The sequence below is a fragment of the Pelophylax lessonae genome, assembly GCF_965119305.1.
Source record: "Pelophylax lessonae genome assembly, chromosome: 1".
Classification (NCBI taxonomy): Eukaryota; Metazoa; Chordata; class Amphibia; order Anura; family Ranidae; genus Pelophylax; species Pelophylax lessonae.
In genome coordinates this window covers 129,563,892-129,589,101 of record NC_138768.1, presented here as the reverse complement: position 1 = coordinate 129,589,101, position 25,210 = coordinate 129,563,892, and the positions used below count along the sequence as shown (strand labels likewise).

At 44.2% G+C, this 25,210-nt stretch overlaps 1 protein-coding gene across 2 annotated transcripts in view; it reads left to right on the top strand.

Annotated features, from left to right (window-relative positions):
• Nucleotides 1–25,210, top strand: part of LOC309561249 (ras GTPase-activating-like protein IQGAP2) — a 506,552-nt gene that overhangs the window by 287,153 nt on the left and 194,189 nt on the right. For both annotated transcript variants that reach the window (XM_082265047.1, XM_082265046.1), the window contains one exon: nt 19,474–19,598. In XM_082265047.1, the coding sequence (XP_082121173.1) occupies nt 19,474–19,598 (125 nt within the window). The remainder of the gene's footprint in view (nt 1–19,473; nt 19,599–25,210) is intronic.

Genomic DNA, 25,210 nt, shown 5'->3' with positions numbered 1-25,210 from the left:
ACAATAAGCGTATTTTGATTGGTTTGCGCAAAAGTTATTGTGTTTACTAACTACGGGAAAGATTTGTCATTTTTATTGTTTATTTTTTTTAATAGTAATGGCGGCGATCTCTGATTTTTTTTTTTATTGCGGGACTGCGACATTGCGGCGGACAGATCGGACCCCTAACTGACATTTTTGACACTTTTGGGGGTACCAGTGACATTACTACAGTAATCAGTGCTATAAAAATTTGCACTGTCACTATAATAATGACACTGGCAGGGAAGGGCTTAACACTTTTGGTGATCAAGGGGTTAAATGTGTGCCTCATGCTTACTGACGTGTGTGGGGGGAAGGGGATTGTGTGACACAGACAGAGATAGCAGGTTCAGCTATGCTGAATCTTGTGATCTGTCCCTGCCTGTCACAGAGGAGATCCTCCTGCTTTGTTTACACAAGCGGCGGATTTCCTCACTCTTTCCCCGACGATCGGGGAAGAGCGGCGGTGATCACCGCCTCTCCTCCCCTGGCCCGACTCCCGCTGTGTCTGAATACAGCGGGAGCGAGCCTCCGACGGCGCCGAGAGGGGGAGGAATCCAGCGACGTAGGTCTATGTCGCTGGACCCAGCTGAGCCGCTCTGCTGCAGTAGCAGCAACGTGAGCGGTCGGCAAGTGGTTAATAGAGCAAATTTTCCAAGGAGGAGGGCTGCTCTCCAGGATTTAGACTGGGAGGGAATATTGGCATCGATGAGCACAGAACAGAAATGGGAAATTTTCAGAAAGACTGTATGCAGACTCACTGCAAAGTATATTCCCATGGGCAATAAGTTTAAAAGGTTAAAAATAAAACCTTTGTGGCTCACTGCCAAAGTTAAAAAGCTATAAATAATAAAACAAGAGCTTTTAAAAAAATGTAAAAAGGAAGAAACACTATCATTGTTGAATTGTTATAAGGAATATAACAGAATATGTAAAAAGGAAATCAAGGATGCGAAAATTCAAAATGAACGACAGATTGCAAAAGGTAGTAGGACAGACCCCAAAAAGTTCTTCAGATATGTTAATAGTAAAAAGGCCAGGTCTGAGCATGTAGGCCCTTTACAAAATATTCAGGAGTGGGTGACTGGGGACAAAGAGTAGGCAAATTTATTAAATACTTTCTTTGGCTCTGTTGTTTCAAAGAAGCATGGGGGAGCTCATGACCATAATGAGGATGGTATTGACACAGCCTCAAAAGATCCACAATGGCTCAAAAGTGATATGGTCCAGAAATATTTAGACAGAATAAGGGTGGATAAAGCGCCTGGACCAGTTGGCCATCCACCCACGCATCCTAAAAGAATTGAGTGCTTTAATTTCAAAGCCTTTGTCCCTAATTTTTAGGGACGCGTTAAGGACTGGAATAGTACCACTGGATTGGCGTAGGGCCAATGTGGAACCTATATTTAAAAAGGGATCAAAGTCTTTGCCAAGTAACTATAGACCTGTTTGTTTAACTTCTATAGTCGGGAAGACATTGGAGAGTTTAATAAAAGACCACATAGAGGAGTTCTTGCTGGAAAAAAAATATTTTAAGCAACAGACAGCATGGATTCATGAAAGATAGAAATTGTCAAACAAACCTGATTTCTTTTTATGAGGAGGTAAGTAAAACCGTGGACAGAGGGGTGGCTGTGGATGTAATATACTTGGATTTTTCAAAAGTGTTTGACACAGTTCCCTACACACAGCTAATGTGTAAAGTAAAGTCTACAGGCTTGGAAAGATCAGTTTGTAAATGGATAGAAAAATGGCTAAAAGATAGAATTCAGAGTAGTGGTTAATGATTCTTACTCTGAATGGTCTAAGGTGATCAGTGGTGTACCCCAAGGTTCAGTGTTGGGACCCTTACTTTTTAATATCTTTATAAATGATATAGGGTCTGGGATTAAAAGTAGCATTTCAGTCTTTGCAGATGACACCAAGCTTTGCAGAGGAATAACTTCTTTACAGGATGTCTCTGACTTACAAGCTGACCTCAGTGCACCGTTTCATTGGTCAACTATGTGGCAAATGAGGTTTAACCACTTGCCTACAGTGCACTTTCACCCCCTTCCTGCCCAGACTGATTTTCAGCTTTCAGCGCTCTCACACTTTGAATGACAATTACTCAGTCATGCAACACTGTACCCATAAAAAATTTGCGTCCTTTTTTTCACACAAACAGAGCTTTCTTTTGATGGTATTTAATCACTACTGGGTTTTTTATTTTTTGTGCTATAAATAAAAAAAGACTGAAAATATTGTGAAAAAACGCATTTTTCTTTGTTTCTGTCATAAAATTTAGCAAATGAGTAATTTTTCTTCACAAATTTTGGCCAAAATTTATACTGCTACTTATCTTTGGTAAAAATAACCCAAATAAGTGTATATTATTTGGTCTTTGTGAAAGTTAGAGAGTCCACAAGTTATGGTGCTATTCATTGAAAATTGATCACACTTGACCACACCTGATGTACTGAAGGCCTATCACATTTCTTGAGACACTAAAAAGTCAGGAAAGTACAAATACCCCCCAAATGACCCCTTTTTGGAAAGTAGACATTCCAAGGTATATAATAAGGGGCATGGTGAGTTTTTTGAAGTTGTCATTTTTTCCCACAACTCTTTGCAAAATGAAGATTTTTTTTTTTTTTTTTTTACAAATTGACGTATTAACAGGTTATTTCTCTCACACAGCATATGTATACTTGCAACTACACCCCAAAACACATTCTACTACTCCTCCTGAGTATGGCGATACCACATGTGTGAGACTTTTTCACAGCCTGGCCACATACAGAGGCCTAACATCCAAGTAGTACCGTCCGGCATTCTAGGAGCACAAATTACACATATAATTTCCTGACAACCTATCGCACTTTTGAAGGCTTTGGAGCACCAGGACAATGGAAACCCCCATAAAATGACCCCATTTTGGAAAGCAAACAGCCCAACGTATAATTTTTGAGGCATAATGAGTCTTTTGAGTCTTTTGAATATGTAATTTTTTTCCACAAGTTTTTGGAAAGAAAATGAAAACACATTTTTTTTACACAAAGCTGTCCATTTATGCAATATTTCTAACACATAGCATGTACATAGCAAAAATTGCACCCCCAAATACATTCTGCTATTCCTCCTGAGTATGGCGATACCACATGTGTAACACTTTTTCACAGCCTGGCCACATACATAGGCCTAACATCCAAGTAGCGCTTTACACAAAGTTGTCCATTTATCCACTTTAAGACCTATTTTTGACACTTGGTGTTTACAAGCTAAAATAATTTTTTTTGCTAGAAAACTACTTAGAACCCCCAAACATTATATATTTTTTTTAGCAGAGACCCTAGAGAATAAAATGGAGATCGTTGCAATATTTTTTATCACACCATATTTGCGCAGCAGTCTTCCAAATGCGATTTTTTTGAAAAAAATTCACTTTTTTGAACTAAAAAATAAGAAAACAGTAAATTTAGCCCACATTTTCCATAATGTGAAAGATAATGTTACGCCGAGTAATTAGATACCCAACATGTCATGCTTCAAAATTGCGCATGCTCACAGAATGGCGCCAAACATTGGTACTTAAAAATCCCCATAGGCAACATTTTAAAAATGTCTGCAGGTTACTAGCTTTTAGTTACAGAGGAGGTCTATGGCTCAAATTATTTCTCTCGCTCTAACGATCGCGGCGATACCTCACATGTATGGTTTGAACACCGTTTACATATGTGGGCGGGACTTGCGTATGCGTTTGCTTCTGCGCGCGAGCTAACGGGGACAGGGCGCTTTAATTTTTTTTTTTTTCCTATTTATTTTATTTATTATTTTTTTATTTTTACAGTTTAAAAAAAAAAAATGTTTTGATCACTTTTAATTCCTATTGCAAGGAATGTAAACATCCCTTGTAATAGAAATAGGCATGACAGGTCCTCTTTATTGTGAGATCTGGGGTCAAAAAGACCTCACACCTCACAACTACACTTAAAAAGAAAAAAAAAAAAAATTGTTGAAAGAGGAAAAAAAAAAAAAGCGGCCCTTTAAACCGGTTGCTAGGCAACGTCTTTTGACGTAGCTCCGGTCCTCCAAGACCATAGAGTCGAGTGAGGGCCATCTTGCCCTCACTCGACTTCCTGTCTCTGAGGATCCGGGACCGGATAGTTTTCCCCGCTGCCGGCGGGTCCGGTAAGCTGGGAAAACGTCTGGGACGCGGCAGGAGGGGGGACACCTCTTCCCCTGCACCGTAAGGGTAATTCCGCGGCGAATCCGCCACTGGGACCACCCTTATCTGAAAGCCGACCGCCTGCCGTTTCAAAAAATACCGGGGTTATGGGGGCTATCTGCTGCCATAACCCCAGTATTTAGCTTTTAATGGCCGACGCATATAGTCATTAGGCGGTCAGTAAGTGATTGCATGTATATGGCAAACAGGTGACGATGACTGATGGGGTGACGATGACTGATGGGGTGACGATGACTGATGGGGTGACAGGTGACGATGACTGATGGGGTGACAGGTGACGATGACTGATGGGGTGACAGGTGACGATGACTGATGGGGTGACAGGTGACGATGACTGATGGGGTGACAGGTGACGATGACTGATGGGGTGACAGGTGACAATGACTGATGGGGTGACAGGTGACGATGATTGATGAGGTGACAGGTGATGATGATTGATGAGGTGACAAGTGACGATGATTGATGGGGTGACAGATGACAATCACTGACGGGGTGACATGTGACGATGATTGATGGGGTGACAAGTGACGATCACTGATGGGGTGACAAGTGACGATGATTGATAGGGTGACAGATGATGACTGATGGGGTGACAGATGACGATGACTGATGGGGTGACAGGTGACGGTGATTGATGGGGTGACAGGTGACGGGCGATGGTCACTGATGGGTGACAGGTGACGGGCGATGGTGCACGGCGGTACTGATGGCAGTCTCTGGTGACCGGTGAACTTTAGGCTATGTCCACATGTGAGCATAGCGATCGCGGGCAGAATCACTATGATTCCGCCCACGATCCAGAAATCATTGCAAATTGCGGGACGCCTGTGCGTTACCTGTGATTTGAAATAGCACCCCAAACGCTGTGCGATGTTGCTGCGATTTCCGCCTGCCGAATCGCGGTAACATCACGCAAACAACGCATGATCCCCCAAAGAAGCTCTTGTACCTTTTTTGGGCGTCATGCGTTGTTTGCGCGATGTTACCGCGATTCGGCAGGTGGAAATGGCGGCAACATTGCACAGCGTTTGGGGTGCTATTGCAAAAAATGGGCAACGCACAGGCGCCCCGCAATTTGCAATGATTTCCGGATCGCGGGCAGAATTGCTGTGATTCTTCCCGCGATCGCTGCGCTCACATGTGAACGTTATGGGTGTCAATTTCTGGGCACTGATGAGGTGACTGTTGGGTGACAGGTGACATTGGGGGGGGGGGGGGGCTGAGGACTGTGTGGGGACCTTTATTGGTGTGATTTTACTTTTTACATGTGTACAGAGCAGTAACTCACTATTTCTAGCTCTGCTCCCCTCACACTGGAAACTGTATGAGGGGAGCAGAGCTAGTAACACTGAGTTACTGCTCTTTGTTTACATTTTGTGATCGGCTGTGAATGGATTCACAGCCGATCACATAGTAAACAGTCACTGTCAGTGACTGTTTACTACTGCCACTGTCAGTGACTGTTTACTACTGCCACCGACATGACCGCGCTCCCGATCGCGCATGCGCGGTCATCTCCCGGGAGCCTCCATTGTGATCGGCTGTGTCATTGGAACACAGCTGATCACGTGGGAAACAGCCATGCCTATTGGCTGTTTTTCCCCCCTGCGGTGACCGGCTGTGTCCCGGGGACACGCCGACACCGGCAGTGCACGGCGGCGCGCCCGCGGTCGCGCGCCTGCCCTGCATTTCCTGGGTCACGTCATATGACGTCCGCCCAGGATAATAGCTGCACCGTCCCGCCGTCATATGACGGCGGGCGGGCGGTAAGTGGTTAATGTTGATAAATGTAAAGTTATGCATTTGGGGGCTAAGAATATGCATGCATCATACATACTAAGGGGAGTAGAACTGGAGGAATCCATAGTGGAGAAAGACCTGGGTGTTCTGGTAGGTCCTAAGCTTAATAATAGCATGCAATGCCAAGCTGCAGTTTCCAGAGCAAGCAAAGTCCTTTCTTGTATTAACAGAGGCATGGACTCCAGAGAGAGAGATATCATTTTACCCCTGAATAAATCATTAGTAAGACCTCATCTGGAATATGCAGTTCAGTTTTAGGCACCAGTTCTTAAAAAGGATATCAGGGAACTGAAGAAAGTGCAGAGAAGGACAACCAAACTGATAAGAGGCATGGAGGAGCTCCGCTATGAGAAAAGATTAGAGGAACTGAATTTATTCTCTCTAGAAGAGGAGATTAAGGGGGTATATGACCAACATGTATAAATACATAAGGGGTCCATATAGTGAACTTGGTGTTGAGTTGTTCAACACAGAGGACGAGGGGGCACTCTTTACGTCTAGAGGAAAACCGATTAAGTCTCCAAATACGGAAAGATTTCTTCACCGTAAGAGCTGTGAAAATGTTGAATAGACTCCCTCCAGAGGTGGTTCTGGCTAGTTCACTAGATTGCTTTCAAAAAGGCCTGGATTCTTTCCTGGGTGTACATAATATGGGTACTAATATTTATAGGTAAAGTTGATCCAGGGAATATCCGATTGCCTCTTGGGGGATCAGGAAGGATTTTTTCTTCCCCTGCTGTAGCAAATTGGATCATGCTTTTCTGGGGTTTTTTCACCTTTCTCACCTTCTGGATCAACTGCAGGTATAGGATTGTGTATATGGTGGGATTGTATGGTTGGGTTTTCTTTACTGTTTTTTGTTTTTTATTGGTTGAGCCAGATGGACTTGTGTCTTTTTTCATCCCGACTAACTATCTAATTCATCCCAAAGGTGTTCTATCGGGTTGAGGTCAGGACTCTGTGCAGGCCAGTCAAGTTCCTCCACCCCAAACTCGCTCATCTGTGTCTTTATGGACCTTGCTTTGTGCACTGGTGCGCAGTCATGTTGGAGCAGGAAGTGGCCAATCCCAAATTGTTCCCACAAAGTTGGGAGCATGAAATTGTCAAAAATGTCTTGGTATACTGACACCCTAAGTGTTCCCTTCAGGGGCTAAGCCCAACCCCTTAAAAACAACCCCACACCTTAGTACTTTCTTTACAAAATGATTTGGACCAGTGCACAAAGCAAAGCAAGGTCCATAAAGACATGGATGAGCAAGTTGGGGGTGGAGGAACTTGACTGGCCTGCACAGAGTCCTGACTGCAACTTGAAAGAATACCTTCGGGATAAATTAGAGCACAGACTGCGAGCCAGGCCTTCTCTCCAACATCAGTGCCTGACCTCACAAATGGGTTTTTGGAAGAATGGTTAAACATTCCCATAGACAAACTCCTAAACCTTGTGAACAGCCTTTCCAGAAGAGTTTAAGCTGTTGCAGCTTCAAGGGTGGGCTAACTCCATATTGAACCCTACGGACTAATACTGGGATGCCATTAAAGTTCATGTGCGTGTGTAAAGACAGAGGTCCTAATACTTTTGGTACTATAGTGTATGTCCAAGACACCTCTTTTAAAGATAAGAGCGCGTTACAGAGTTGTCCCTGGTTTTTACAAACTGACTGTGTACTGGTTCACTGTACATCATTACATGCTTTTTCTGCATGTAGATGGAAGGCTCTTTTTGCTGCACCCATTTATATGTAAGTTTGGGCTTTCAGCTGTTCAGTAATGCAAAGCTTTGCTTATACCATATATTTATGCAAAAACACATTAACCACTTAATCCCCGGAAAATTTTACCCCCTTCCTGACCAGGGCCTATTTTGCGATTCGGCACTGCGTGAGTTTAACGGACAATTGCGTGGTCGTGCGACGCTGTACCTAAACTAATTTGGTGTCCTTTTTTTTCCCACAAACAGAGCTTTCTTTTTTTGATCATGCGCTATAAACAAAAAAAGAGCATCAATTTTTCAAAAATAACAATATTTTTCACATATTTTTATATATAAAATTCCCCCCAAAAAATGTAAAAATCAAAATTTTTTAACATTTTAGGCCAATTTTTTTTTTACCATATGTTTGGTAAAAAAATCGCAGAAAGCGGATTTTGATTGGTTTGCACAAAAGTTATTGCGTTTACTAACAAAGGGAAAGATTTTTGTCATTTTTGTTGGTTTTTTTTTAACGCGTAATGGCGGCGATCTGCGTTTTTTTTGTTTTTTTGGGACTGCGACATTGGGGCGGACAGATCGGACCCTTGACTAACATTTTTGACACTTTTGGGGTTACCAGTGACATTACTACAGTAATCGGTGCTATATATATATATATATATATATATATATGCACGGTTACTGTAAAAATGACACTGGCAGTGAAGGAGTTAACTGTATTGGAGAGGGAGGGGTTAAGTGTGTCCTAGGGGCGGGTTTCTAACTGTGATTGGCTGTGCGTGTAAGAACAGTGATCAACGGTCCTACATAGTAGAACCGTTTGATCATCATTCTTACACAGGGAGAACTGACAGGTGGCTTTGTTTACACTAGCCGCCTGCCTTTCTCCCGCTGTCACGGACGATTGCGAGTGCCCGGCGGACATCGGGTCCGTCGGGTACACGCGCGGGGGGGGTCCGTGACCGTGCGAGAGCGCGCCTCCGGCGGCGCGCACTCGCTCCCCACACCCTTACAGGCTAGCGACGTAGCCCTACGTCGCTCCGTGAGGGGCTGACTGCCGATGTAAATAGTCGTGCGGCAGTCGGCAAGTGGTTAAAAGCTTTATGTTTATAAGGGTGGCCAAATATAGCTCAAATCCTGACAAATGTTTAAGTTTAGTGGGAAAGAGGTTGAAAGACTTGTGTGTTTTTATTTTTTTTTTTTCTTCTTTTCTTTTTTGCGGTTTCTTGATTTTTGGATTTTGGGGAATCCAACCAGTGTCACATTACGATGTGGAGGAAAACCACCTTATTGCGGTGAAGGACAGCAATAAAACCACATTTTCTGGTTGAGTGATGCAGAGTTAAATCTCTTCCAGGCTGTGCCACCTCACTGAATGTCTAGGACCGGGTTTCTCAACCTTTTTGCAGTCAAGGCACCCTTTAAAATTTTGCACAATCTTGTGGCACCCCATTCTAAAATGTAAAAAACTAATAGTTTTATATAGCACAAAAGCCTCCATGCACATAGGACACCCAACATTAAAAATTATTTATTTTTGCAAAGGAAATATACCTGTGCAAGCAGGTACTGATTAGTATTCCAGCGCTCCTTTTCTCCCTGTTTCTCTTCCTCATTCAGCCAATGTGACCTCAGTGCTGAAGTGGAAGGGCAAACAAAGGTCATCCTCAGGCACTCAATGTCCTTCTTATCAACCTTGTAATGCTGTACAATAAAAACGTTTGGCTTTGTTTGACAAAAATAGCAGGCTGGATCCACGTGCTTGGCTTGTTGACATTTTTTTTTATTACAAATGTTTTATCAAGGTTATAAGAAAAAGGAAAATCATTACCTCAATTGTTGATCTGGGAACATATAGAGGCAGTGCTCTAAAAAAAAAAAAAAAAATAGTTTAGGGAGGATTGACATCTTCACTGCCTGGACCCTACTGAGAAATGTTATATTGTATGAAGACCATGTTCTTAACCACTGCTTACTGCGAGAGAACGCAGCGGGATAGTTAACCTGGTAGATCTGTTGCAGGGTAGAGGCTAAGCAGATCCCCAAACATGGTAATGAGCCAGTACTCCATGTGAAGTGGAAATTCTCTTTTAGTCGACGGAGGCAAGTTAATTGTCATAGCTGTACATTTTAAAAAGTTAACCCCAAGGCCCGATAAGTCATGGAATATATGTAGTGTGGATATCAGGTTGGGGAGGGAGATCAAAGGGTCCATCAAAAATAACAAAACATCGTCCATATATAGGCTTAACTTAAAGTGATGTTCCCTCTTGACAAAGCCCTTGATGATTTAGGGTGATGGCTCTTGCCAAGGGCTCTATCGCCAAAGCAAAGAGCAATGGGGAGAGAAGGCAGCACTGCCGTGTCCCGTGGCCCAGACCAAAGTATTCTGAGGTGCAACCCGGCAGTTTAATTCTAGTGCGATATTGGGTATATAGCGCCCTGAATAAATTTGCCTTGGATACCAATTTTGGCCAAAATCTTTTCCATATATGGCCAGAGAACATTGTCAAACGCTTTATGTATATCAAGACTTAACATCATGACTGGATGGGTTAACAGGTTTGCGTCTTGGACTACATTACAGGCCAATCTGATGTTATCTGTAATCTGTCTCGATGGGATTAATCCGGTTTGGTCTGGGGAGATCAAGGTGGTGATAACTGTGGCCAGGCGATCAGCCAGAACCCTACCAAACAACTTCATATCATTATTGATCAGCAAAATTGGGCGGTAGTTCTGGGGGAGAGTATGATCTTTGTTAGGCTTGGGTATAAGGGTCATGTTAGCTAGAAGCATGTCATCAGAGAATTGATGGCCCCCCAATAGGTAAACAGTTTGGATAGGCGAAAGGGGAGGCTGTTTTTGAATTTTTTGTAATAAAGAACTGAAAGCCCATCTGGGCCCGGGGCTTTGGTGGTTTTCAAGGATGTTATTATTTGAGATATATAGGTATGCAAGGAGCATTCAGGGCATTAATTTGTGAATCTGTTAGTTGTGGAAGCGGGAGACCTTTCAACCAATCTAAAGAAGCGGAACCCTGCAGAGGGGGGGGGGGGGGGAGGAGGAGAAGGGCTCTATAGAAATCTGAGAAAATCTGAAGGACATCTTGCGGATGGGTCACCATCTGCTCTGCTGCATTTCGAAGTTTGTACACATGTGGTGGCTGGAGGGACTGATGCAGTTTTTTGGTGAACATGAAAGAAGCCGTATTACTATAGAGCAAGAAACAAGCTTTCGACCATCTGAGAGATTTTTCAGTTTCCTCTGAAAGTAAAGTTTCTAGTGCAACCCGTTTAGAGTTAATTTGTGCGAGTATATCTTGGGTATGTGATTTGCTTTGAATATGATACGGTTTGTCCGAATCTTGGGTTAGGGAGCGTATCTCGCGAAGCTTACGTTTCTTTCTTTGGGATGCTATTTTAATAAAATGTCCACGCAGGACTGCCTTATTGGCCTCCCATAGCGAAGTAGGGGAGATGGCGTCTAAATCATTAGGACAAAAATACTCCTCAAGGTGATCTGATAATTGGTTACATCTGTACATCTGTCTACATCTTACATCTGTAAGAAGTGAATCATTCATGTGCCAACTGGCCACTCCCGGATTGAGTCCTATATGTGATGTATGGAAAGAAACTATTTGATGGTCTGACCAGGTACAGATGTGAATACAGGTCTTCGAATAATTTGCCAGCATTATCGGGGAACAGAAAATGTAGCTCAGTCTAGAGCAGTGTTTCTCAACCTTTTTTCAGTTATGGCACCTTTAACAATTCTGCACAATCTCGAGGCACCCCATTCTAAAATGTAAAGAAAAAAACCCTAAACTAATACTTTTACTTAAGACCGCAACATCCATACACATGGGCCATCCAACATTAGAAGTGATTTATTCCTCCACTATTGCAAACTGGTATGGACTAGTATTCTAGGGTTTCTCTTTTCCCTCCGTTTCTTTTCTTCTATTTGCTAATGTAAACCCAGTGCTGATGGAGAAGGGATGAGGAGGAGTAAATAGGGATGCTGTGCAAGCATTCTCCTTATCAACCAGTGATGTCACTGGTTGTCAGGGTGTCAGTGGCTTGACCCGCAGTGCCCAGTGTTGTAATTCTACAAAGTAAAAACCTGTGGCAATTTGTTGCCATTTTGCCAAGGCACCCCTTAAGAACCCAGGAGGCACACCGGGGTGCCACGGCACCCTGGTTGAAAAAGTCTGGTCTAGAGTAACTGTCGTGAACTGGAGAATAATAGGTATATTCTCATGCTCCTATGTTGTGTGCCCTCCAGGAGTCGAGAAGCTGGGAGGAATCTAACAGTCTTGGAGTGTCTTAGGGAAAGCATACGTGTGGCTGGTTACACGACTTCTATCCAGTTTGGGGTGTGCCACTAGGTTAAAGTCTCCTCCAACCACCACATGTGTAGAGTGGTACCTATCCAGGACAGCGAAGAAGGTTTTAAAGAATGAGGCCTGGGATTCGTTAGGTGCATATACTACTGCAATCGTGATAGATTTTCCCTGCAAGATCCCCTTCAGTATCAAAAATCTACTGTCCGCATCTCTATACAGGTGTTGAACCTCAAATTGTAATTCGTTTTTTAATTAAAATGGCCACCCCCCTAGACTTGGAACCATAGGTTGTGAAAAAGAACCGTCTGAAGGATCTGTCAAAGTACGTGGGTGAGAACAATCAGAAAAATGGGTCTTTTGTAATAGGAGTATTTCCATGCCTAGTCTTTTGTAGGCACGAAAAGCTTTTTTGCATTTTTGGGGGGAATTAAAGCCCTTAACACAAATCAATGTCGTGAATTCTTTTTAATTGATTAATTTCTTTTTAAGAGCATATACCAATCTTAGTGAGTACAGTCTACAGTATGGAATATATATAAAAATATTTATTCTCAAGACATATAATCACAATATATGATCAAACAAGAAATGACACAAAAAGATAACTCTACAGAAAAAATACTAACTTAAAATAATCAATGCAATGTGATGTTTAGCTCAATAATGAAAGTGAAACTGAAACAAAGTGAAAGTAAAACTAAAGCAAGATTACCATTTCTTCCCAGGTATAGTATAAGCCATAAATTAATGTTCTATATAAACAGACTACAATGGTCTGCGTAATCACATAGCCCAAAGTCATTCCACTGCAGATGAAATGAGAATAAGCCATGCAAAATGGAAGACTTAAAATTGCAAATAATGCACTAAATCTGATATTAATAAAAATGTAAAAAAACAAAAATCAGCTTTTTAGAGAAAAATCTACCATGGTTTATACGGCTGGGATTGTAATCTCATTACCCTTAAATATGCAATATAAAACATAAAAGGAAGGAATAAACAATTGTTGAATAAAATCAAATAACATAGCAAGGCATATTTACCACACTTAAGATGGCCGCTAGCTTCAAATGGGCGTTACCAGAGTCCTAAGATGGATGCCAGTCTTAAGATAGTGGCTTCCCTTCAAGTTTCAGATGAATGATGGACCAGGGAGTATGTCTGGATGAGTCTATCGAGGAATGTAATAGCGTGTGTGTGATGTAAGTGTATTGTATGTTGGGCAATGTAATGTGTGTCCTCTCTCTCATCTGGGTTGGTCTTTTATATGGTAAAAACAAAGAGCTATAAAAATTACCATAAGTTAAACCCAGAGGGATGAAACATTATCCCAATTGGTCAGGATATTCTATACCTAAAATGGTGAGGTCAGAGACACACCTCTTTCGATAATTAACCCAATACTTGTTATAATAAAATTAAAGGATGATTTCTCTATATATAAGAGTAATCATAAAACACATATAAAACTTTGTCCAAACTCCCAGTACATACATAAATGTCCATCTGTATCTCCATCATTCACCTTGGCAAGTAATGCCATTTCAATAATTATATTATTTAACACAATATATTTTTATATGGGAATATCTAAAATTATCTCAAGACTGCACCTGGTATTTTGTCTACAGAGGGCAGTATCGTACCGTTCATTAGATTTTGTATTTAACATAATTAAAACATTTTGTTATCTGATGACCTATTGACCTCTAGCTAGTGAATAGCCATTACTTATTTGGATTCTGACATAACTGTCAGGCATCTAGTCTAGGTTTGGAAGATCTATAGTGTCATAAAAACTTACACCAGACCTACACACAAACTTCTCTGAAATGAGGTAATTAGTGACGAGATACATATGTCCTTACACTTAAAAGTAATGTATTCTAAGTAAGATTATTACTATGAGAATATAAACCCAAAATGTGATATAACATTCCTAAATACATATGTATATGCCTTACATAATATAATAGCATAATTATGGCTAATATCTTCACACACATATAATAATGTATCTATAAAAACATATATAGTTCTCATTTTAAAATGTCTGATGAAAAACACTGAGCCATTGTCTATTGCTAAATACTTATAGACAGACTGGCACTACCATCCCCTTAACATCTGGTCAGACTGACTAAGTCTTATCTGATAGAGATGTCAAAAAGGCCTCTTATTTATGATTTTAAAAGAAATACAAAGATCTTTGTTGAAACCATAGACCCTTTGTAAACTTGTAAAAGAAATTTTGCAACAAGACATATATGAACCTTCTTTCACCTTAAAAACAAGATGGATCCTGTCCTGTTCAGAACCTCATATGCATAATATGAAATATACATGGCTTTTAAAATAATTTCTCTAGCGCTCATTGACAGACGTAGTCCTCGGTGATACAGCACCTTCGGGTTATGTTGCCTCCACAGGAGCAGGACTAGACAGGAAATTAAAAAGCTCTGGCCACACCCTAGGGGCAGTCCCAGAGGGTATATCCTCTCTCTCTCTGCCTCAGCAAATCAGTTATTTTCTGTCTAGTTAGGAGTAAGGACCTAGATACCTTGCTGGGATCTTAGGTCCTGGCAAGAATTTTTTCTTAAAGGATTTTTTAGACAGCTTTTTTTCTCCAGTGTTCCTGTGAGATCTTCAAGCAAGAAAGCTGAACTGGGCGACGGGCTGGATGTTGAGATCCGGTGGTCACCCCAGTTCAGCCTACGAGCGCTTGCAGGCCATAGCTCCGCGCTGGGTCGGCCGCGACAAAGTCCCATTAAAGGACTGTCCACGCGAGTTAAACGTCTCGCTGAAACGCCAAAGACCATGAGTCACGGCGTCCGTATCGGTCGACAGCCCTCCCGCCCCGGTGGAGAGGGGTACTGTCAGGAGTTGGTGCCCGCCTGGTTCCGGTATGGTGAGTAGTATGTTCCCCCTTTTCCCCTGACGGGTCTTGTGGTAAACGCGGGCCCCTCTCTGTATGGTAAGATAGAGTCCCCCTCTATCCTATAACATGACACAGATCCTCCTACTTTGAGTGTGATTTTATGTGCAAAAAGCCAGGAGGCTTGGTTTGGGAGCTAACAATCTAATTGTATACATGTTAAAAAGATGTAATCTGTGGCATTCTGGGAATCTTACGGCGTTAAGAATAAACTACCTACCAGTCAGAAGCCACGGACATGTAGACTGCCTTCCTAATCAGATCTCCAGCTATTTGCAGGCCTCCCGAATGGCCATGCGGTCCGCCAGGGCCGGTACCGCCAACCACGCCATATCCCCATGCAGAGAGAGTGTTGTGTGCCCTGCAGCACACCGCTATTCAGTACAGGCCGCCGCCATTTTTTTTGCTGGATCGCACGAGCCGCCATTTTGGCGTAGCCTCGTGTCTCCAGCATGGGGGCGGCCATGTTTGAGGTGATCCAAACACCTCGTGGAGCTTGGGGGAGGCGCCGGAAGGCGTGCAGAGGGGCGGAGCCGCCTCCTTTCTTCCTGGGCAGCCAGCCAAAAGACTTCCTGTTTGTCAAGACAGCGCTGTAACCTGTTGCAGTTAAACTCTGAGCATCAAGTGGTGAGCCTGGGGGTCTATCTCTCTCTCTCTCTCGATCGATAGGGATCCCTAGCAGGTAACACTAAGGGGCTTTTGTGGCGCTGGGGGTCTGAAAAAAAAAAAAAAAAGTTTTTTATTTTTGAATTATATTATCCAGGAAGTGACTGGAATTTATCATGGACCCTGCCACACATATTCCCCCACCTGTTTCCCTCGAGGGGGCCACGGGACCCGCCGGTGCACAGAGTATAGAGTCATTTACAGCAATTTTGGAGTCTATGGTGGCTCGGGTGGAGGCGGCCTGTCAGGGACGGGGGTCAAGGAAGCGACCCCCGCCTACCCCTATACTATCTGACACCTCTGACTCTGATTCAGAGATGGTCACTGCAGTTGCAGGTTCCTCTGCAAGGGCTGTTATCCCAGGTAAAGCCCCCTCAGACAGTGAGGAGGACGCTTCTTCTCCTGCTATAATTCAGGAAGAAGCATTGGTGGACGCACTAGTTGTGGCAGTCCAGGAAACCTTAAAACTTGAGGCTTTACCGGCAGAGGCAACTGAAACAGAGATTCCCTTTGGTACTAATAAGCCCATCAAAACGGTGAAGGTTTTTCCTGTACCTAAATGTTTCGGTAATCAGATTAAAGGAGAATGGCGTCCTTTAAGGATCCGGTGGATCGAAAGATGGAAGCAGAGTCCCGCACCATCTTCTCTCTGATAGGGTCAGCATTTAGACCAGTAATTGTTATTGGTCTAGTTTCCCACACACTTACGGAATGGGCGAAAATGGTACGCCAAGATCTTAGGGGAAAAGATATTCCCCAGGAGACATCTGATTTGATGGAACAGATTATACAAGGGCTACAGTTTATCTGTGACGCAGCCTTGGACACTACTCCCTTATTAGGGCATGCATCTAAGTCAGCGGTGATCCTCAGACGTGTGCTGTGGTTAAAATGCTGGTCAGCTGACCTAGGTTCCAAAAAGACCTTGACAAATCTCCCCTTTCAGGGGAATCGTCTATTTGGGGCCAACCTAGATGAAATCATTAAGGATGCCACTGGGGGCAAGAGCACTTTTTTGCCACAGGCTGCTAAAGCTAAGGGACCTCGCAACAAGCGAGGACCTTTCTTTACCGCCCATAAAGGGCGCCCGGCTGGTACTAGCGGGAAAGGCAAGACTCCTCCAGGAGGGTTCAAGAAGGGCTGGTCGGACAAGCAAAGGACCAACCCAGCCAAACCCGAAGCAAAGGAGTACACAGCCTGAAGGTGCGCCCCCACCCGGTTTCAGGGTGGGGGGACGTTTTCACCGGTATTCAGGACATTAGATCGAGCATCAACCACTACTACCGGTGCGATTCTTCCCTTCCAACATTTAAGTACTACAGGAAGCGGTAGTTACCGTTACCTGAATAGATCTTTTCCTTTACCTTTTCCTAAGATTAGTCCCGATACCTCACAGGAATCGGATCTGGTTGACCAGATAGGCCAAGTAGCCTCTAGTCGGGTGACTTCGGTCCCTGAGGTTCAACCAGAAAAGATCACCTTTCCTGATAACCATCAGGTATCTGATAAATGTGTGGGAACAGTAAACGACCAGACTTTCTCGGATGGTCGGGGCCAGATACCTCTAGGGACGCCTGGTTCAGATTCTATCAGCGCCAGTGGTCCTAGAAATTCTAGGCTGGCCTCCTCAAGCCGGCCTGGCCGACTTGGACATGTTAGTCGTAGACGTTCCGTGGGAACTTCCTCTCAGGGAGTGTCTGTGGTCTCAAGGACCAATTTACCATCATGCTTTACAGTCGCTGGGTTTAATGGCCTGGCCATTGAGACCCAAGTACTGAAGGACAGAGGTTTGTCTACTTCAGTCATTCCTACCCTTATTAAAGCAAGGAAAGCGACTTCCAGCAAAGTCTATTATCACACATGGAAGACTTATATTGCGTGGTGCGAATCTTTAGGATTTCCTCCACGTACCTATTCGGTGACTCGAATATTGGCCTTTTTGCAACAAGGGGTTGAGCAGAAGCTAGCCTTGAGCACCATCAAGGGTCAAGTTTCAGCATTAGCAATCTTCTTTCAGAAGCCTTTAGCTACCAAATCCTTGGTGCGGAATTTCATCCAGGGGGTGCGGCACCTGGCTCCTCCAGTCCGCGCGCCCTTACCGCCCTGGGATCTTAATTTGGTTTTGTCGGTTCTACAGAAACCTCCCTTTGAAAACATCAGGGAGATTCCCTTGCTTACTTTATCCCAGAAGGTGGCCTTCTTGGTGGCTATTACTTCTGCTCGCAGGGTGTCAGAACTGGCTGCATTATCATGCCAGTCCCCATACCTAGTGATTCATAGGGATAAGGTAGTACTTCATCCTAAGCCATCTTTTCTTCCTAAGGTGGTTTCAGATTTTCATCTGAATGAAGATATTGTACTACCTTCCTTGTGTCCTCAGCCCAAGCATCATCAGGAACATGCGTTGCATTCCTTAGATGTGGTTCGGGCAATCAGGGTATACCTGAAAGCTACGGAATCTTTCCGTAAGACGGATTCACTTTTTGTGATCACGGATGGCCCCAGAAAGGGTTTGCCTGCATCTGCCGCGACCATTGCCAAATGGATTAGACAAACGGTGGTACAGGCTTATTCTATTAAGGGTCAGAGTCCTCCGTTCCCTGTTAGGGCGCACTCTACTCGAGCGCTCAGTACTTCCTGGGCCTTTCGCCATCAGGCGTCAGTGGTCCAGGTATGTAAGGCGGCCACCTGGTCGTCGGTACATACCTTTACAAAATTCTATAAAATTGATGTGACGGCATCGGCGGATGCCTCATTTGGCCGCAAGGTTTTGCAGGCCGCAATTTGAGGAGACCGGTGGTCTACCTCGAGGGTTTTTTTCTGTTTGGAAAAAAAAAAAAAAAATGTTTCTCTTTTTTGTTGAGTCTCATCATTAAGGATGAGCATTGTAAACTTCTAGTTGGCACCGGTTGGGCCTTCTAGATTGGGATTTGATTTCATTTTCCCACCCCTCAGTTGTGATACTGCTCTGGGACGTCCCGAAGGTGCTGTATCACCGAGGACTACGTCTGTCAATGAGCGCTAGAGAAAAATGGATTTTTGTAAAATCTTACCGTAAAATCCTTTTCTCTTAGCTCATTGACAGACGTAGTCCCCGCCCCTCTGTTTTTTGAGTTGGGTTAAAATCTCTAAAGACTGCTTTTTCACATAACTGATTTGCTGAGGCAGAGAGAGAGAGGATATACCCTCTGGGACTGCCCCTAGGGTGTGGCCAGAGCTTTTTAATTTCCTGTCTAGTCCTGCTCCTGTGGAGGCAACATAACCCGAAGGTGCTGTATCACCGAGGACTACGTCTGTCAATGAGCTAAGAGAAAAGGATTTTACGGTAAGATTTTACAAAAATCCATTTTTTTATTCTATTATTATTTTAATCAACCCCCAATAATCCCGACAGTCTGGTAAATTTATATTTTGAATTTATTTTAATCATATAATTTTTGTCGCCAAGGAACATATCCTGCTTAGCTCGGAAGTTTACGGACAGGGTAATTAATTTAGGAAAGCAGAGAAGTCTATGGGTTAATAATTCATTTAGAACTGTAATTTCCCGCTAAGATACTGTTTATGTGGAGTGATTGGCGCACAGTGTGGGAGACTACTATCTGGAGTGATTGGCGCACAGTGTGGGAGACTACTGTATTTTGCATACAACAATGACATCTTTATAGCTTTTTCTCTAATGCCATATAATGGGCATTGTTTATCTTGGCACACTTTTTTATCTGTTGGGCAATAAGTGACTATTTCTTTATTTTTAGTTATGTTGGCAAGTTGGTGTCTGGGAAGAAGGAAGCTGCAGAACAAGGACAAAGCTACTTAAGTTGGAATGAAATTCAGAATTGCATAGATGCAGTCAACAGCGATGTCCAAGAGGAACATGAAAGTAAGTTACTGGTGTCATAAGGTTATAAATCCTGCATTCTAATAATAATAATAATAGATTAAAGTGTATGTCAGGGCAAAATAGTAGATCTCACTAACATACACATTTTTGTACATTTTTGTTTGGGGTTTTATATATATATATATATATATATATATATATATATATATATATATATATATATATATATATTTATGTGTTGCACCCTACAGGTAGGTGCTAGGTAAATGTATAGTGGGCCTTGTCTGCCTAACAGGAGGGCCATGATTTCTTTTTGGTAGGGTATCATGGCTTCCAGGTGTGTCTGCTGAGGGGGAGTCTCCCCACTGGCTCTGTGAGAGGCTTCTCATAGGGCAGTGGAGGAAACCCAATCAGGGATACATTCAGGCTTGTAACTACCCCAGAAGGCAGATTCTGCCGCAAAGGATTCTGGGAGTGGGTATAAGTTTTGAGGGAGGGCATGACTCATGGTCTTTGGCGGGAAGCAGAGTCCCAGGAGGGAGAGGACGGCTGTCTCGCCTCCTGTCAGAGGAAGCGGATGTCTCAGGTGCTGCCTAAGAATCCAGAGAGTGGATAGGGTGTGCCGAGAACCAGCAGAGAGTGAGAGGGGTCCAGTCCCAGGAAAGCCTACACAGCTCGTGAGTACTGAGGATTGCCCCTGGGGGTCTGCCTAGAGTCAATGGGGACCACTCCGGAGAAGGTTCTAGGATCCAAGAGTCAGCTAGCTGTAAAGGGGGTACCTAGTCAGAGGACTCTGAAATGATAGAGGGGGTACCTAGGTTGAGGACCCTGAAGTGGTAAAGGGGGCGCCTGCAGTTTGGGCCCTGAAGAGTTAATGCACAGTGTGAGTGCATCAGTTGAGAGTTGCAGCCATACAGGAATACACAGCAAGCTACCTCAAGCCAGGGCAAGGCTGGAGAGAATAGTCAGTGACTTTGCAGTGCAAGCAGTGTCAGATGACAGTCCTGGATCTTCTGGACTTAAGTTGGAGTTCCAGCACAGCTTTCAGAGATACAGTGTGTTCAAAGCGTCAGTAAGCGTTGGCTAGCGTCAAGATAGCGCTAACGGGCATTTTGCTATAAAAGTCCCAGAATTCTACATAGTCTAGCCAAAGGAGTATCCCACTCATTCCCTTTTCCCATCCCCTAAAACTACAATAAAACGACCAAACAAAGATGCCGGAGTTGTCAATGTGTCAGTTCTCACACCCAGGGCCGCAGCTCACATGGGCTGGAGAGGTAACCGGTAACGATAGCATACCCACATCAGGCCCAATGCCTGGAAAACCTGCTACATATATATATATATATATATATATATATATATATATGTACTGGGACACAGACTGCCTTGCAGGGATCACACATGGTGTTGCATCTTAGCCTGGAGCGATTTTACTACCTACACTTGTGAGTAGTTATATTTTATCTTCAATAAATTTGTTGGATAATGCACTAGGCCAGTGCGCCCTCTGTTTTTATCTATTTTCAATAGTGAATGCTGGGTCTTGGGTTTAGTAACACTTTTAAGTGCCTCTGTCAGTAAAACAGTGCTGCACAAAGGAAGAAAAAAATCTCATGCTGGGATGGGATCTAGAGCAACCTTTTCTCTTTCGTTCATCAACGGACACAGCGCTCCATAAATCATAACTGTTGGGTTATGTTGCCTCCTTGCATGGTTGCATACGACCGGGCGTGGGTCTAAGTCACAGCGGTCCCTTGGCCGACAGCTCCCCTACTTCGGTGGCGAGGATTCTGTCTGGAGCATTACCCATAGTGAGGTAAGTACAGTCCTCCCCCTAAACACAATAGGCTAGATGGGTCTTTAAGTGAGACCCCAGCAGGTAGTGCCCAGCGTCTCCATCCCTGTATCAAGAAAAAAATGAGGTTGAAGGATTATAAGAGTACAGTCCTCCCCTCCCCTTTTGGGTTTTTTTTGGGGTGGATGTGGGTAACCTCCAGGGACAGTTGGACTTGCGTGCAGGTTCCCTCCTCCCATCCTTAAATCCCTCAGTGAGCTGCGCTTCCCCCACTCCCTTCCCCCCTGTCTGGACCTGGAATTCAAGGCCTTTCCCTGCTCAATCTGTCTCATCTGATTCTGAGCCTGATTCCGCTGTGGATGTGGCCCGTCCAGGTGGGTTATTATCACAGCCCCAGATCCATCCAATAGTGAGGATGATTCCTCCATGGTCGCAGCAGCGAATCAAAAAGCCCTGGTAGACTCACTTATCACTGCAGTGCGTGTGACTTTAAAAATTGAGGATGCAGCTGATGTAGCCACGGACGTGGCTGTGTCATTTGGTACTCATAAGTCACCTCGTACTCCAAAGGTGTTTCCTTATGTGCCTTATTTTGACAGGTTTTCTTGTAAGGAATGGGAACAACCAAAATTACCCTTTTTGGTCCCCCGCTTTTGAGGAATCACTTTTAAAAAAGTGGACTAGTCCACCAGTGGTGGACCCTCCTGTTTAAATGGTTGAACAATGCTACAATAATCCCAGTAGAGGAATCCCTGTCCTTTAAGGACCCGGCTGACAGGAAAGCGGAGGCTGTGGCAGGCAGCATGTTTACTCTGGCTGATTCGACATTGCGGCCAGTCTTTGCCTCAGCCCTGGTGTCTCAGACTCTAACTGAATGGGCCAAGCTTTTGCGCTGGGGTGTAAGCAGGTCCCCGCTGCCTATGTTGATTTAGCTGACCAGTTGGTCCATGGGCTGGAGTTTATTTGTGATATAGCTTTGGATACAGCTCCTGTGCTGTCCAAACTTTGTTTCAGCGGTGGTGATTAGGCGTGTGCTGTGGCTTAAGAATTGGTCCGCAGAAAGCTCTCATTGATTCTCCCTTTCAAGGCAATCGCCTGTTTGGGGCTACCCTGGATGACATCATTAGGGGTATCACGGGGGGGGGGGGGGGTGTTGGGGTCGGGCAAGAGTACCTTCCTGCCATAGTCTAGGAAAGAGAAGGAGCCTCATTGCAGCTCATAAAAAATTATTTTGTGCTTCTGGGACGTAGGATAAGGGAAATGGATCTTTTAAATCTTCCCTGGGAGCTTCCAAGCATCCTTGGTCTGGTAAGTCTAGAGCTCGCTTCACTTGACCCGCAGACAATACCCCTTCAGCATAAAGGTCTGCCCTCAACCATTATTGGGGTGGTGGACATCTTCGCTGGTTTCTGGCCTTGTGGACTTCCTTCATGAGCGTCAAGGGGATCAACTAAATTATTATTTGGGGGGTACCCAGAAAGGGTAAAGAAAGCTTGTTCTTTTTTAGGTTTTTTTACGTATCTTTGTGGGGATTTAATTCCTGCAAAAGTTCTGGTGATGTCCAAACTATATAGGTCCCCCCTATCCCTGTTTAGGGAATTGATTTACCTAGGTCTGATTCTAATTCTGACCAGAGTGGTCCTTCCTCTGGACAAATTTCAGGAACCACAGGCTGTGATTCACCGGCTGCTGTCACACAGACTGTTCTCTCTCCCATTTTGCATACAGGTTCGGAGTCTGGTGGTATCCACCTTCAAGACTGTTTGCACAGTCCTACAATGCAGCTCCTTTAGCAGGTTTAGCTCCACAGGAGGATACCGAGGTTCGTGGCAGGACGCGGCAGGCGTCCAAGGGCTACAGTAAGGCCAGTATCATCCTCTGCACAACCCTCTCCTGCAATTCCTGCGAGGAATCAAGGGCAAGGATCTTACAATCAGTCTGGTGGCCATAAACGTCCCTTGTGGGCTTCCTCTCAGAGAAGACCAGTTGTCCCAAGTGCTAACCTACCATCCTGCTTTACAGTCGCTGGTTTTAATGGCTTAGCTATTGAAAGCCAGGTAATGAGGGATAGAGGTCTGTCTGGATCAGTGATCCCTACTGTGGTGAAGGCGAGGAAGTAACCTTTCTGAACAACACCCTGTTGAAGAAGTTGGCCTTGAGTACCATCAAGGGCCAGGTGTCTGCCCTGGCAATCTTCTTTCAACGACCCCTAGCCACGCACACTATAGTTCTTACCTTCATTCACGGGTTTCGACATGTGGCTCCACCTGTATGGTCTCCTTTGCCGCCATGGGATTTAAATTTAGTACTTTCAGTTCTCCAGAAACCTCCATTTGAGAATATTCGGGAGATTCCCTTGCCTACATTATCCCAGAAGGTGACATTTTTGGTGGCTCTTTCATTTGAACGAGGGCATTGTGTTGCCTTCCTTCCTTCCTTCCTCAAGCTGGCTCATCTCTGGGAATTTGCTTTACATACCTTGGATGTGGTTCATGCAATTCAGGTGTATCTGGCAGCTACGGAGTCCTTTCGGAGGTCAGACTTGCTTTTTGTGGTTATGGACGGACCAAGGAAAGGGCTGGCCGATTCTTCGGCTACCATCTCCTGATGGATCAGGCAGACAGTGACTAAGGCCTATTCCATTAAAGGTCAGGTTCCACCTTTCCCTGTCACGGTGCATTCTTCTCGGGTGCTGATTACTTCTTGGGCCTTCCGTCATCCGACACAAATATCACACGTTTGCAAGGTAGCCACTTGGTGGTTGGTGCATACCTTCACAAAATTCTATAAGGGTAGATACTTTGGCATCTGCGGGTGCTTCTTTTGGTCGCAAAGTTTAGCAGGCTGCTGTTTAAGAGGATAATCTTTCCCAAAATGCTTACTTGGTGTTTGCCGCACTCAGTCCTGCAGCCCTGTTTAGCCAAAGGGATCCAAGTACTCAGCAGCAGCGGGTCTATCTTGGTTTGTCTGGATCAGCAAGCTGCGTGCAGCAGCTAACACTACTGAAGGCAGCTGCAGCGGAGGTAGTGGAGGAGCGGAGGAAGCGACGGCTACAGCGGCATACAAGCATACAAGCGGCGTGCAAATTTGTCAGCACACTGAAGGTGCTTACCAGGGCACGCTGGAGCATACAAGGACGGCTGGAACGGAGAGGACAGCTGGGGCTATTGTGAATGGATCAATGAGTGGTGGAGCGGTTGGATCCCTTTGGCTAAACAGGGCTGCAGGACTGAGTGCGGCAAACACCAAGTAAGCATTTTGGGAAAGATTATCCTCTGTGGTTTTGAGACATCGGTATGCTGGAGGTATCGATCTGGTCCTGTTAAATATCGTTTTGGCTGATCTTCGTGGAGATTGATCTATGCCTTTAGACCCTGTGGGGTCAAGTTCTGGAGGTGAGAGGCAGAGAATGCCGGGTGAAGGGATCTTATGAGCACTCAAGTCACACATATTAATTATTTCACCGGATCACCAGTGGACTGTGTGTTTTTTCTCCCTATCATCTTTGAATTTTACCTTTATGAACTTTTTTTACTACTATACATTTTAAAAATGTTTGTGACGTTTTAAGAATTTATTTAATTGTCATAATTTTCAGATACCGGACTGCGCTACACTAGTATTTATTTATTTATTGAGGGTGTTGGATTACACTTGAGTGTTAGCTGCTGGTCCAGTTTTATATTCATTCAGCGCTGAATCTTTTATTATCATTGTTATGCTGTTTAAGAGGGGCTGTTACCTCTTGAGGGGTGTTTTTCTTTAAACTTTTTTTTTTTTTTTTAGAAGGTGCTTCTGTGACCTGGTTAAGGCCCCTGTGACCTGGTTAAGGCCCCTGTGTCCTGGTTTAGGG